At 41.7% G+C, this 14,636-nt stretch overlaps 1 protein-coding gene across 6 annotated transcripts in view; it reads left to right on the forward strand.

Annotated features, from left to right (window-relative positions):
- Nucleotides 1–14,636, forward strand: part of Trpc4 (transient receptor potential cation channel, subfamily C, member 4) — a 171,716-nt gene that overhangs the window by 133,232 nt on the left and 23,848 nt on the right. For all 6 annotated transcript variants that reach the window (XM_039103271.2, XM_017591143.3, XM_006232356.5 and 3 more), the window contains one exon: nt 10,228–10,541. In XM_039103271.2, coding sequence (XP_038959199.1) covers nt 10,228–10,541 — 314 coding nt within the window. The remainder of the gene's footprint in view (nt 1–10,227; nt 10,542–14,636) is intronic.

Raw genomic sequence — 14,636 nt, forward strand, 5'->3', positions numbered from 1 at the left:
CTGCAATGAGGGCTGAGGTTTTTATACTTTGAGAGACGTGTTTCAAACTAAAGTAGGATATTTTCCCTTTGCCGGCTTTTATTTTGTCTTTTCCTTTTTGTCTCCTTTAAAACATAATTTGTTGCAAAATGATTAGCGAATTGGTTTAGGAAAACTAAAGAATAGATTCTGATTGTGTGCCACATGAATAATGCATGCAATTTATCATCTACACTATAAATAAAGAGCATGCGTGAGGGCTCTTACGCACTTAGAGTAGCTCTAAACCGAGTTCTTGTTCTCTGTGAATATTCACCTATCATAGAAACAAAACTGCCCACATTTGGGGAAGTTACAGTTTCCAGCTATTGTTCAATTAAAATGTTGCTAGTATTCAACCAGATACTGAAGAAATACAATTTATATCAGTCTTAGGAAAAACAAGCCTGGCATCTTTTTGTTATTGCTTGGGATTGTTAAAAAAAAACTTTATTAACTTCATAATTATACATACTGTGGAATGCAGTATTATATTTTATTATTTTAAAATATGTCTAGAATACGTACTGATTATTTCAGGGTAATTACCATTTACATCTTTATCATTTCTTTCTGTTTAGAGCCTCCAAATCCCTGCATGTGTGCATGCATGCTTGCGTGCATGTGTATTTGGTATTTTAGTAGTTCTAAGAGTTGAGCTTTCAATACATGATCAAAGGATGTATACTTTGGAGCCCATTATTGATCTCCCCAAGCTCCTCTTTTATTTTCTCCTCCTCCTCCTCCTCCTCCTCCTCTTCTTCCTCTTCCTCTTCCTCCTCTTCCTCCTCCTCCTCCTCCTCTTCCTCCTCCTCCTTTTAATAATTTACTTATTTATCCATTTTATGTGCAGGTTGCAGCCCTCTTCCTTCAAGTCCCACCCACAAACCCTCCCTCAGTTTTCCTCTCCCCTTCTCCTCAGAGAAGGAGAAGCACCCCTAGGGTACTACCCTGTACTGGGACATCAAGTCACAACAGGACTAAGTGCATCCTTTCTCACTGAGGCCAGACCAGCTAGGGGAAGGGGATAAAATGGCAGGCAAGAGAGTCAGAAAGACAATCCCCGCTCCAATTATTAGGTTACTCACATGAAGACCAGGCTGCACATCTGCTACAAATGTGTAGGGAGCCTAGGTCCAGCCCTGGCATGCTCTTTGGTTGGTGTTTCAGTCTCGTGAACCCCCATGGGCTCAGGTTAGTTGACTCTGTGGGTCTTCTTGTGGTATTCTTGACCCTTCTCACTCACTCACTCCTGTCCCCACTCTTCCACAAGACTCTCTGAGCTCCACCTGATGTTTGGCTGTGTGTCTCTGCATCTGTTTCCATCAGGTGCTAGTAGGAGCCTCTCAGGAGACAGCTATGCTAGGCTTCTGTCTACAAGCATAGCAGAGTATCATTAGTAGTGTAAGGGGTGGGCTCTCTCCCATGGGATGGGTCTCAGGCTGGGCCAGCCATTGGTTAGCTGTCCCCTCAATCTCTGCTCCATCTTTATCCCTGCACGTCTTGTAAGCAGGACCGATGTTGGGTTGAAAGTTTCATGGGTGGGTTGGTGTCTCCTTCCCTCCACTCTTTTCTTAGTTTTAAATTTAAGGGAGTTTGTTTGTTTGTTTGTTTGTCTTTTAGAATTTCACGCATGCCTACTGTATTCACGTCATATCGGCCTCTTCTCTCTCCTTGCAATAGTTCTGTGCTTCCCCACTCTTTGCAAATTCATGATTTCTTCTTCTTCAGTTGCTATAGTTACATATATCCGTTGCCCCCTACTGTTTTCTAGCCACCTTTGATGACCACTGGTCCCCTGCTTTGACCTTCCAGGCTGATGTTTGGCCTCTACACATAAGAGAGAATAGGGCGTTGCAGGCCTCTGTGTCTGGCTTATTCCACTTAGCAGAAATCTCTGATTCCATCGTGCTTCTTTAAAGAGATGGTTTCACTTCGTGATTAATATCCTCTTTTGCATGCGCTGCATTTTACCTACCTATTCCTTCTCCAGTAAGTCAGTCAGTTACCTGGCTCTGCCATTGCCTGTCGCAGACAGTGCTGCCACAAGAAAGCAGGTTTCTCTTCGATATCATTGTTTTCATTTTCATTAGTTATTTGAGAATTTTGTACAATGTATTTTGACCCTATTCATAACTTCCCCTAGTGCTTTCCAGATCTATCCTATTTCTCTCCCAACACAACTTTGTGTTCTCTCTTTTTCCTAATGTGTGCTGCTATACACTTTTAGGTGAATGACCTTTCACAGTAACATCACTGACCAATCAGAGACTACAACCTCTAACACATCTGGCTCTCCCTCTCCTAGCCACTATCAATGGCCAGTAGCTCCTCAGTCAGGAATGGAACTTTATGCCCACCTCCTCTCTCCACGATGGGATTTGTCTGGCTTGAGCTTGTCTTCTGCGTGTTGCCATAAGCACTGTGAGTTCCCAGGTCCATTCTGCTGCGTCTGGAAGACTCTGCTTCCTCGCAGCCACCCTTGCTCACACAATCATTCTGGGTCCTCTTCCACAATGACTCTTGATCCTTTGCGGGGGTGGGTGATATAGGAGTTCCCATCTAAGGCCAAGAATTCCAGTCACTCTCTATACCTTCTGAATCTCTCTGTTAATTTCTATCTACTGCAAAAGAGGACTTCTCTCATGAGAATTGAGGTATACATTAATTAATGGGTGTAATGGAAATTTATTAGGAGCCAGTTTAACGAATATATTGGTATGATATCTTGATACCCTTCCCTATTCTAAAAAACAGCGGTACTCTGTTTTGAGTTTTGTGAGGATCCTTAGATGTTGTTCTAGCCAATGGAAGTACTGGTTTACACTCCCACCAGCAGTCTGAAAAGTCTCCTTTTGTCTGTATATTTATCACAGATTGCTGTATTTGATCTATTTAATGACCTATATAATGACCTATTTCTGATTTGAAGAAATGACTTCTTGTTTCGGTTTTGGTTTTTACATTTTCATGATAACTCATGACACTGGACTTCATTTCATGTGCTCATTGGCCGTGTGGGTTTCATTTTCTGAGAAGTATCTATTCAGATCATTGGCCCACTTTAGAAATTTTGAGTTACTTGTTTTTTTGTTGCTAAGTTTTGTACTTGAAGGAAAACACTTTGAAAATTGAACCAACAAAAGGTTTTAAAATACAATTACCATAAAAAGTACTTGAAGCAAGATAGATAATTTTCACTCACATTATTATGCTGCCACTTCTAGTGCAGGTAAGAACCCAAGTATTTATTATGTGCATTTATATAGATGAGTTGAGACTTTATATGGGAGAAAGGGATGAGAAGAGAGGGGTGAGGGAGGGATGGAGACAGAGAGGGAGGGAGGAGAGGACACTAATCCCCCTTGAGGACATGTTCCCAATATAATCCCTTGTAAACCTCATCTCACACAGACTTTTGTATACCCCCAAAGTTACCATAAGCTGTTGGTCTTTTGAGGAACATTGAAGATCCAGATGACAGTACAGCCCTGCACATAGTATGACTACAGCTAGTATATATGCTACTTTCTACTTGTACTGCTTGAAGCAAGCTACTTAATATTTCTAATATGGTTTCTGAAAAACAGTAATAATAATCAGAGTTAATGGAATGTTTTAAAGATGTGAGGAGCTAATAGAAATATTAAATGCTTGCTTTGACTTTATTTAATGTCCTAGTTTGGATCCTGTCACTGTGATAAACAAAAACAAAAACAACAACAACAACAAAAACAAAAGCAACTTGTGGAATAAAGGGTTTATTTCCTCTTTTGGCTTATAGCCCACCACGGACGGAAGTTCAGGCAGGTACCTGGAGGCAAGAACAGACACAGAAACCATGCAGGTGGCTGCTTACTGGCTGGCTCGCCATAGCTTGCTCAGATTGTTCCTTACACAACCCAGGACCACCAGCACAGAGGTGGCAGCACCCACAGTGGACTGCATCATCCCATATCAGTCATGAAGGAAAAATATGCCTTCACAGGCTAGCCCCCAGGCCAATCTAATGAAGGAAATCCATCAACTGATGTTTGTCTATTTGCTGATGACTTTCACCGTGTCAAGTTGACATAAACTAACCAGTGTATAACACAGAGTAATGGCATTACAAAACACAAAGTAACAGTATTACAAAACACCCGTCACTGTCCTCTTTGCTGATGAGGTTCGATGGTGCTTCCTTTCATGATCTCCAGGACACAATTTTAAATCTTATTTCTACTTCATTGGCACTGGTTTGTTCCTACTTGAAAATAGGGTTAAAAACCCTCTCCATCTCCATATGCAAAGCTTGTCTCTCATGTTTAGCGCCAGTCATTAAATCTCTAACTCTTGACTGTGTAACTTAAACATTTTCCAACAATCAAAATTATTATAAATACAAACAATTCTTTTTACAGCCATGGTAGAGTTTTAATAGACATCAGTTTAATAAACAGTTTTGGCTGAATGACTGCATTCCCTATCAGTTAACAGGGGACAAGGATGGCTGCTTCTGCCTTGTGAAGGATGTCAGCCCCTCACATAGTGCTGTCTGTGACATTCTTCGGTTTTGCAGCAGAGCTCTACAGGCAGCTGAATTCTAGTTGTTTATTCTGGAATTACCTGTTAGGAAAGAAATCCTTAGGCCTTTCTCTTGTCCTTTTTCCTACTTTATTAGCATATGTATACAAAGGGAAATTTTTTCATCTTGTAAAATACTCATTAAAATTAATACACATTTTTTCCTGTAACCTCTTATGACAAATGTGCTAGTCAGAGTTCATTACTACATCAACTTATAAAAAGGAAAGATCTTGGTTCACAGTTTGAGGCGCACTTGACACTTCTGTAATATGTTGGGGAATTCAGGATAGAGAAAACTATCCAAGCAAACTAAGTGGAAAGAAAGGGACAAGGAAGAGACCACGATCTCCTCATCCCACTCAAGGGCATCTCCCTAAATGACACAGCCACCTCTGAAAGGTTTGTCATCTCCCATTGACACCAAGCTGGAGGTCATGGTCTAGCAAATGAGCCTTAGGGGGTCATTCTGGATCACACTATGGCCGCAGCCATCTTCATACTATATCCATCCACCTGAAAGTTGATTGACAGTTTGGCTTTTATGAATATGCACTTGGGAAGGGCATGGAGATGAACTAGCATATTTTTCTGTAGTCTAGGAACTTAGGAGTCTTATGATTCAATCCATCATGGGCTCTCAACAGCCTGACTATGTTCTCCCTGTTCCCAAACACTCAGCTACATCCAGAGCCCGCATTTCTACAGAGGATTCACATTCTGCACCTTCCGAGGCACATGGCTGATTCTATGTCTACAAAAAGGAGGAGTTCTCAGAAAAATTATACTCCTCAGAAAGGAAGGCTGTAGGGAAAATGATATCACAGTAGGAGTAGAGTGAAAGGTAGTTACTTGAAAGGGTGGGGAAATGTGCATGATTGTCTTAGACGAATGGGGGTCTTTATTCTCCAACTCTGGTCTATCATCTTGGGCCTTTGGGATCCTGCTGTTCATGTATTTCCTTTTAAGGAAACAATAGACATTGATCAATGTCTGTCTCATAACCGCCTAACTCTGTGGCTTGGTGGTTTCTCTTTTCATCATTAATGAGTACCTCAAAGACAGTACGTAACCATCTTTCCGTATCCATCACAGGCTTCATAGATGCATAACAGATGGAAAGTCAGAATTACTGGAATTTACATTAATTCTCAGGAAAGGGCTGAGCATTTACAAAATGGCATTTGGTGGGAATGTAGCAAAACTGAAAATCTGGGAGAATCACAAGCACTGCATGTTTGTCCAGGGCACAAAGTACCGGACTACTGACAAATGGATGCAAGACGCAGGCTTCATCTGTCAGCTGTGAAGAACTGAAAGCATCGCCTCCAGAAAATGCAGCCTTGGAGAATGTTAATGCCTGGCATGGCCGATTTCCCCTCTAAAAGATAGTGTAGCGATGAATAAATGAGATAGAATATGAGGAAAAGCAGTTAGGACATGTCATTATGTCACTGTGATAATGGAAGAAAGAGAGGAAATTGTTATGAGATTGAGAGCTAGAAGGGGGTGCTTGGTCTTGGATGACGCCGGGAAACTGAGTGTGCCATGCTCTCGAATCTAAATGAAGGGATCAGATGATGGTAAAGGCAGGTTTTGTCTGTAAATATGAGGTCTCGAAACAGGAAAAATCATCCTGTCAGCGGAGTGTGAAATGGGACGAGAGAGCAGGAAGTCTGGGCTAGTCCTGAAGTCTGAGTTGGGGTTAGCCCTGAGAGGTGGGAGCTTGGGAGATATCTGGGGAGAACTGGTGAATGAGAAGAGGTTGGGAAAGCAAGCTTATCACTAAAGAGCAGGTGAGACAGGGGTATTAGTGCGACCCAGCACAGGGGTTGAGTTTTAAAGATACAATATAACTGCTTTTATTTTTAATTTTTAATTTATAAATTTACTTAATACATTAGTACTGCATTTATATTATTTCTGCCCTCCTTTTCTTTATTCAACTCCTCCTGTATCCACCATACTGTCTTTTAAACTCATGACCTCTTCTTTAGTCTCTCTCTCTCTCTCTCTCTCTCTCTCTCTCTCTCTCTCTCTCACACACACACACACATATACACACACACACTCACACTCACACTCACAGAGCACACACACCATACACATATACATACCCACACACTCACATACTCACACACTCACATAAACACCCTGCTGAGTCTTTAGTGCTACTCACATGTACATAGGACCTGCCACTCGGAATTGGATAACCTGTCAGGGCTTCTCCCTGGAGAAGACTGGTTCTCCCTGTCTCAGCAACCATTTGCTGCTTGTAGATCTTCTTCTAGGGTGGGATGTTGAGAGATTTTCCCCATCTACATTGGTAGGGTAGGTCAGCTGGTGTTTTCACTGTACAGGACTTATTTAGGTGACCATGGGATGAGATATCATGGGTGCAGCTTCTCTGTCATGTATAGAAGACACTGTCTCTACCTTTTACCAGTTGTAGATTTCTTTGATGAAAAAAAATGACATTAGAAATTTTTTTGATAATTGAGCAAAAGAAAAAAATCAATGTTTCAGATTTCAGTTTGTCTTTTCTTTAGTGATTCTGTGTCTTTGTTAAACTCTTCTCATATCTTGAATTGTCTTCATTATTTTATTCAAGTGTTTGCATTTTCACAGTGTTCATGGAAGCATTTATTCACATCCTCTTCCAGATCCTTGAGCATACTGATAATTGCTATTTAGAAGTTCTTGTCTTACAACTGAGCTGAACTGGTCTTCTTGGGACATGTTAACATAGGGCTGGCTGCGGTGGAAGCGTACTGTCCTGGGTGTTGGTGCTTGTACTTTGTGCTGGGATCCAGTCATCTGCAGTTCTGACATTTGTAGCATTCTCACTGTAGACATCTGGTCTCCCCTTAGCTGGGTGTGTGTTTAATTCTTTGGTTTCTATTACCCAACTCAGGTTGTTGGGTAATAGAATGATGGCTTATTTTTTAGTCTTAGGACCACTCTGGATCTTGGGGATCAGACTCTGATTGTTATAAGATCTGAAGTTCTAGATAGAATTCTGGTTTCAGATTCCAAGCAATACTGATGGATCCAATGTAAACAATAGATAGGGTGTACAGTAGACTAGAGTTGGGAAAGGGGCTGACTCTGGAGGTCTCTTAAGTGACATTAGTCCTGTCTTAGTGCTGTATTACTGTAAGGAGACACTGTGATCATAGAAACTCTTAGAACAGAAGACAATTCATTGAGGCATTACTTTGAGTTTCAGAGGTTTAGCCCTTTACCATCATGGCGAGAAGCATGGCAGTACACAGGCAGACATAGTGCTGGAGAAGGAGCTGAGAGCCACTTTCTAATCTGCTGGCTAGTTGAGAGAGACTCTGGGCCTCTCTTGGGCTTTTGAAACCCCAGAGTCTACCCCAAGTGACACATTTCCTCCAATAAGGCCACACATCCTAATCCTTTTGAATACTGTCACTCACTGGGGACCAAACATTTATGAGCTTGTGAAGGCCATTTTCTTCCAGACCACCACAGATCATCCTCCACAAAGGGAGGCAGAAGCAGAACAGAGACACTCTGGGGCTGGCTGGTTATGAATGGCAGCCAATCTGAAAGGGATGGAAGTGGTTAGGAAGAGCCTAGAGTAAGAGTTCCCTAGAAAGAACAGAGTGGGTGAGGGAAGGAGGAACGTTGGTGGCCTACTTGGTTTCTAACCAAAGGTGGCAGCTGAGGGGTTTCTGTACCATGTTATAGAGTTACAAAACAAAGGAGGTGGGCTCAGAGGAGTGTCTGAGGGGGGTGTCATGGAAGAACTAGGGGACACTGTATCCACACCACCAGGAAGCTGAGGCTCAAGGGGATGGGGTGGGCTAGAAGGAGGAACTGGAACCAAAATTAAATTTTCAAATTAACCTAACAATAGGTTTAAAAATATGCCCATTGGCTGAATACTTTATTCTCTATAGATTTAAAGAAATTGTGGTTAGCAAAGCTTTTTAAATTGCTTTGATACAATTGCTTATTTACTCTATTTACCCAGTTTATCTGTTTGCTTTCTGTTTTTAGACAGTCTCATTATGTAGCCCAGGCTAACCTTGAACTCATCAAAGAGCTAATGCTAACCTCCCTCCAACCCACAGCCCTCTCCCTGAGTCTTGGGCATGAATTACAGGTGTGCACTGTCATGCTTATTCAGAAGCCCAAGAAAATGTGTATGTGTGTAGCAGGAGGAGATTTTAAAGCAAAACGTAAAAGAATGAGCCCAAGCGCTAATTGCTTACAGTTTATGTCTTTGTTTCTTCCCTGACAGGAAGCAGGGTGTCTGGATCAGCAAACAGACAAATTATTGATTTACATTGCAAGCTTAGCTTCAGTCCCCATGTCCCAATTCCCCAATGGGGGATGTGATGAGAGCCAGATGCGCCCAGTGCCCAAGGGGATTATACCACAGGAAAGGAAATCGGAAATTATGATTCTCAGAATTTACAGGATGCAGCTGAGCTAGCTGCCTGTCTTCCCTCTGGGGAGAGAAAGACTTTAAGTTTCTTAAGAAAATAAATATTCTCTGGAGAAAAAGGTCCCTGGGTTTATTATCCAGAGAATGGGAGCGGATGGTGCCTGGGGAGATATCTGTGAGTCTCCCAGGAGCTGTTGTAACTTTAATGGGAGTTTGCCATTCCAATACCATTAAGCCTGGATCCCAGTAACATTGCTCAAAAAGCCCTCACTGTGTGTAGCTATGCAATCATGATGATGTCTGTACATTGCCACTCCATCACAGCCACCAGATATATTGGACTCTGAATCCAACGTGTATTCTTATAGTAGGGCAAAAGTCAAACCTCGTCCTTTCAAAGATTATCCATTATAATTCTTTCACCCACAGCCAAGATCGCTCACTAAGAATGGCTTGACTCTGGTATAATATTCTGATGGCTTCTGCATCAGGTTACCTTCAACGGGTGCATAGCCTTTCCTCTAGACTAAAAGTTTTGACAGCATGGAGACCCGACCCATTTCTCACCTCTTGCCTTCTATTCCTGCATATTGGTGGAAATATTGTGCATGATATTTGGGTTAATCCCCCTAAATGTTTCTGTTCTAGTTAGATGTGTCTATCTGTGTCCTGGTCTAGGAGTATGTTATGGGTACGAATGTCCCTTAAGCATTCATGGTACACAATATGTCATATTGAACATTTTGAGAAGTTTAGTGCTTACGTTGTTATCAGTACACTTCTCCTTTCATACTGAATATGGTGGGTTAGCCAAGCACATTGACTAGGATTTTAAAAAATATTCACCTGTTCTTGTTCAGACTCGATTATTTTAAATGTCACTCAAGGAAGAGTCTAAAAGTTAAACCCCAACCAGTTGAATAAGCTGACAAGGTGTGTTCTTTACACAAAGACACTAGCGGATGAGCACTGGTTGATGCCATGTGAAAATGTGAACACACTGGCATTAACCAAATAAGGATGGGCCTGTGTAGTCACGTGGATTAAAGCTCAGGTGTTATAAGTTAATGGATTTCTATCCTTGTATGGCTCACTCTAACTGCCGCCATCTTAAAGCATAGACCTCCAAACAGTGGCTGAGGTGGACCCTAGAAAGCCCTGCAGAATTGAATTTGATTCTGTCAGCATGTGTGTTTACTTTGCCTTCATTTCTGTTTCTTCAGTACAGTGCTCTGAACCCACGGGAATCATGGGACATGTGGCACCCCACCCTGGTGGCAGAGGCTTTATTCGCAATTGCAAACATCTTCAGTTCCCTCCGCCTGATCTCTCTGTTCACTGCCAATTCTCACCTGGGGCCTCTGCAGATATCTCTGGGAAGAATGCTCCTGGACATCCTAAAGTTCTTATTCATATACTGCCTCGTGCTGCTAGCTTTTGCAAATGGCCTAAATCAACTGTACTTCTACTATGAAGAAACGAAGGGGTTAAGCTGCAAAGGCATACGGTGCGAAAAACAGAACAACGCGTTCTCCACGTAAGTCGGAGAGCCATTGCTCTTGGCAAAGTTGGGCAAACCTAAGAGTATATGATGTCACAAATGTGAAAAATTCACCACAAGGATTGCAAAGGAAACAGAGAATTAATGCTATGAATAACGCAGGAAATGGAATTAACACGGTTCTGAATAGAAACGTAGACTTCTGACACAAAGAAAAAATACTTGGTACATTTATTTCAAGTTTTAGTAAATGGTCTTTTCTTTGGAATGACCTCAGGAAGAGGAAGGGTATACATAGAATTCATACAAAGGGAAAATGTGGGAATTCAAAAAGGAAGCCTATGTATTATCTTATACATATGCGTACATACTCAATCTTGTTGGAAATTCAAATGCTTTTCTATATTTCCACATGGCCCTTCATATGTTTCTTTTGATTTTTAGTGCAGTATGAAAAACATGAGCATGTAAAAAATTATCCAAAATGAATACTCAAATCCACCCATTATTATTGCCTAGGTAAGGTTTCCTGTAAGCTTGCATGAGGATGAGCAGTTATCAACAGCCACTGTCAAAGTCTGGTGACTTTCATAAGCAGGATTGATGGCGGCCCATACTCATGAGAGTGTCTGCGCCAGCATCTCAGAGACTTTCTGCCTGGGTCCATTTCCTTCCCACTGTGAAAAATAGAAGGCTAGTAGGTTAAGAAGCTGGGTGACTTTTCCGTACACCACAGTCACAGTTGAACACATGCTTGTCTTGTCACCTTAATAACCTTCCTCCTGGGTCCTCATAGAATTATACACCGTGCAAGAGAGTAATTTTCTAACTGAAAGGAAAGCAGGCATTTCACATAATCTAAATCACCAGTAGCTAAAATGCTCTAGTTGGTTTAATCCTGCATCTGTTTGTTTCTATCCTGATATTTAAAACTCCATTTTAATTAACCAACGTCTGTTTGTTTGTGCAGTTAATCTCATCCTTTTAGATTTCCTACAAACTAACAGTCATGAGAGACCATGAAATCCTGATTCCCCGTGCCTCATCTCAATTGTTGACTCCTTGGCCCTCATCGGCTCTCTCCGACCTTGGGCTGCAGGGACGTGGTGGTACCTTCTTTAGTGACATCTCTGTTTGCTAGGACCTTACACGGCAGCTTGGCTCAGATGACTAGAATTATTTCACAACCGTGTGTGTGTGATTGTGTGCGGTGTGTGGTGTGTATATGTGGTATATGTATGTGAGGGGTGTGTGTGTGTGTGGTGTGTGTGTATGTGAGGTGTGTGTGTGTGTGTGTGTGGTATTTGTGTGTATATGGTGTATGTATGTGAGGTGTGTGTGTTTTATTTTTTGTTTTCTCTTGTGAATTGGCCAAAGGCAATGAGAGAAGAAGGTTCATGAGGACCAGAACCGCCACCCTCTCTCTATGCCTTTCATAATCTTTCTGGACATTGTCTGTGGTGATTGTCTCTGTGGCTTTCTGACAGAGTGCACTATCCCAAGCATCACCTCTCTTAAAACTTTTGCTGGTTTTTAGTGCACATCCCATTACAAGCTATTTGCTGAGCCGCCCTCCTGTGTGGTTGCTGCATCCTTCCCACATGCTGTATTCCTGAAGAATCTTCTACACAGCACCTACAACTGAGTCACCTCCCTCCCTCGTCCATTGTAATGTAATGGGGAAGACCTCATTCACAGCTGAGCCCTTCTTACTTGCCTGGTTCCTCTGATGGGCTACTCTAACATTGTCCTGTTTCATGACCCCTAAAATTTCAAGGCATCCTCTTGTTCCAAATATGTCTTATTAGTAAATAATTGAATAGAACATCAGACCTAAAACATTAAAGCTTAAGTGTCCAATGTAAATTATCTGATATGAATTTTGTCCCCAAATAAATATGTTGGGTTGTTTTAACCTAAGTGTGGTTTTAGTTTGTTTGTACCCATGATTTCTTTCATGACTTGAAAGGCAATCAGTAATTGCATATCTCTGACATGGTTGGACTAAATCATTTGACACCCTCCCCCAGAGATGTTTCACCTACATTATTTTTCCTGTAAATGAAAATTGTGTTTTTCTCAATGATATTAAAAGCTAAATAATGCAACTAACCCCAAACATTATTAAACAGGCTGTGCTAGGCTTAAGTCTATCCTTAGCCGACTCTGCTTTTCTGTAGCAGATGTCTGTCACTGTAATGGTGACAGATGGTGATACTTGGTGTCTCTTGTCATCTGTCCACACTTGATCTCTGCATCCTCTCACATTCAGTTTTTCTTCCACAAGAAAAGTTTTCACCTTTTTATGACCCATTGTTTCAGAGCCTGTATTCTAAATGGCATTACAATTAGCTCATATAAAATGCCTAACACAATGTCTGTGCTATCACCAGAGGTCCCCAAAGACAGTAGCAAATCTGAAGCAGTATTACTTGGTTAGAGTGCCATTTCTCATTTGTTTCCTTAACTTCTTACTCCTCCCCCCACCCGGACTACAGTTGTCCTCCTCCTTCCTTTCATCCATGTTACTCCATATAAACATGTTTCTATACCTCTGTCATTCTTCATTTAGCTCCTGCTTCCAAGACTTCACCAAAAGTACAGGAAGGACATTCTGACCACTGGTTCTAGGACGTTTACCTTCTTACCTCATTCTCGCCGTGACTCCTGAAGAAAAATTCCAATCAGGGACAGCTCACTGATCTCTTTCCTAACTGTCCCTGCCTCATTCCCAGCATTCCCAGTTCTCTTTGTCGGTGTTCCCATAAATCCACCCACACAGAGAGCAAGTGAACCAGAAACCTGAGTTTAGCCTGGTGCCTCCCTCCCTCTCCAACCACATGCATCATTATCCTGTCAATATCTTCCCTTGTTCACTGTCCAGGCCTAAGTCTACATCCTCTGGCCACTGAGTTTGTCCTGTCCTGTCCTGTCCTGTCCTGTCCTGTCCTGTCCTGACCTGTCTGTCTTTTGTCTGCCTCTCTAATTTCTTCTCAGGAAAGGTATTTCTAAACCAAGATTAGAGGCTCTAACATTCAAAATACCCAAATGATTTCGTGCCTCTTACCAGATTCACTGTTGGCCTTTGCTGGACCATCTCAATCCTTCAGTGAGCTCGCCTTTGCCTCCCTTTTAAGTTTTGTTTCCAGGGTCCTAACATTATTTTACTCTTTCCTGGCAAATTGGTTCTGAATTCCCACTGTATTATTTCCTTTTCCATCCCACTACCTCTCTTTTGCCTTCCCATTTCTCAAATTTTCATTCTTCTCAGTTGTGTGTTTTCTAATACACATCCCAGATGCACGAACCCCACACTGTCTGTGAGTGTGGACTGTGACTTGAGTCTGCATTTGTCATCAGCAAATGGATGCAATTCCCAAATCCTCTTGTGTTTTGCAGTTTTCTCACTGACTCGGAAGAAACTGCATGCCACTAAAGGACACCAACTAATGTCTGAAGTAATTCTATGCAGAAGTTTGGCCAACCGTCCCCTACAAAGGGACTCTCCTGTGGAGAGGGGGTCATGAGCCTTAGCACACTTCTGTTTAAGCAAAGCTCATTTGTATATTTTGGAGTTGGAGCCAAATTCCCAGTATCTTAGGCTGGCAAGTTAAGATCATGCTTTGTGTATTTTACTATGACCTCGTTGGGGGTAGATAACAGAAATTAAATGTTGAGTTAGGTCTCAACTCGAGTTTGTTCGCTCGGCATTTCAGTCTCCTAGGACAAGAGAAATGTCAGCTCAGAACACCATACGTTTTTATGTATTTTGTTTCTCTAGCTGTCAATGTTCAGGCGAGAGGAACACAGTCATTTAAAAAAAGAAAATAGCCGCTGAAAAAAAACCTTCAAAGGGGAATAAATAAAATGCTATTTTGATAAAAACAAAACCCTGACGCATATAAAATAGTCTTGAGTTTAGAGATCACTATGGATTTTGTGGCATGTCAGTTAATTAGGCTATGGCATTACCTTGGGAAATTACTGAGCATTTCCTAAACATCACTTCTTTTCACTAACACAATGTGGAAAATCTCAACCATATAAAGGCCCTCTGAGACATGATTCGGCTAACAACTCCTGAATTTATGGACGGTGTAGGTCTCTGTGGACTTGAGAATCAGTAATGAT

Source organism: Rattus norvegicus, chromosome 2 (genome assembly GCF_036323735.1).
Source record: "Rattus norvegicus strain BN/NHsdMcwi chromosome 2, GRCr8, whole genome shotgun sequence".
NCBI classification, from domain to species: Eukaryota; Metazoa; Chordata; class Mammalia; order Rodentia; family Muridae; genus Rattus; species Rattus norvegicus.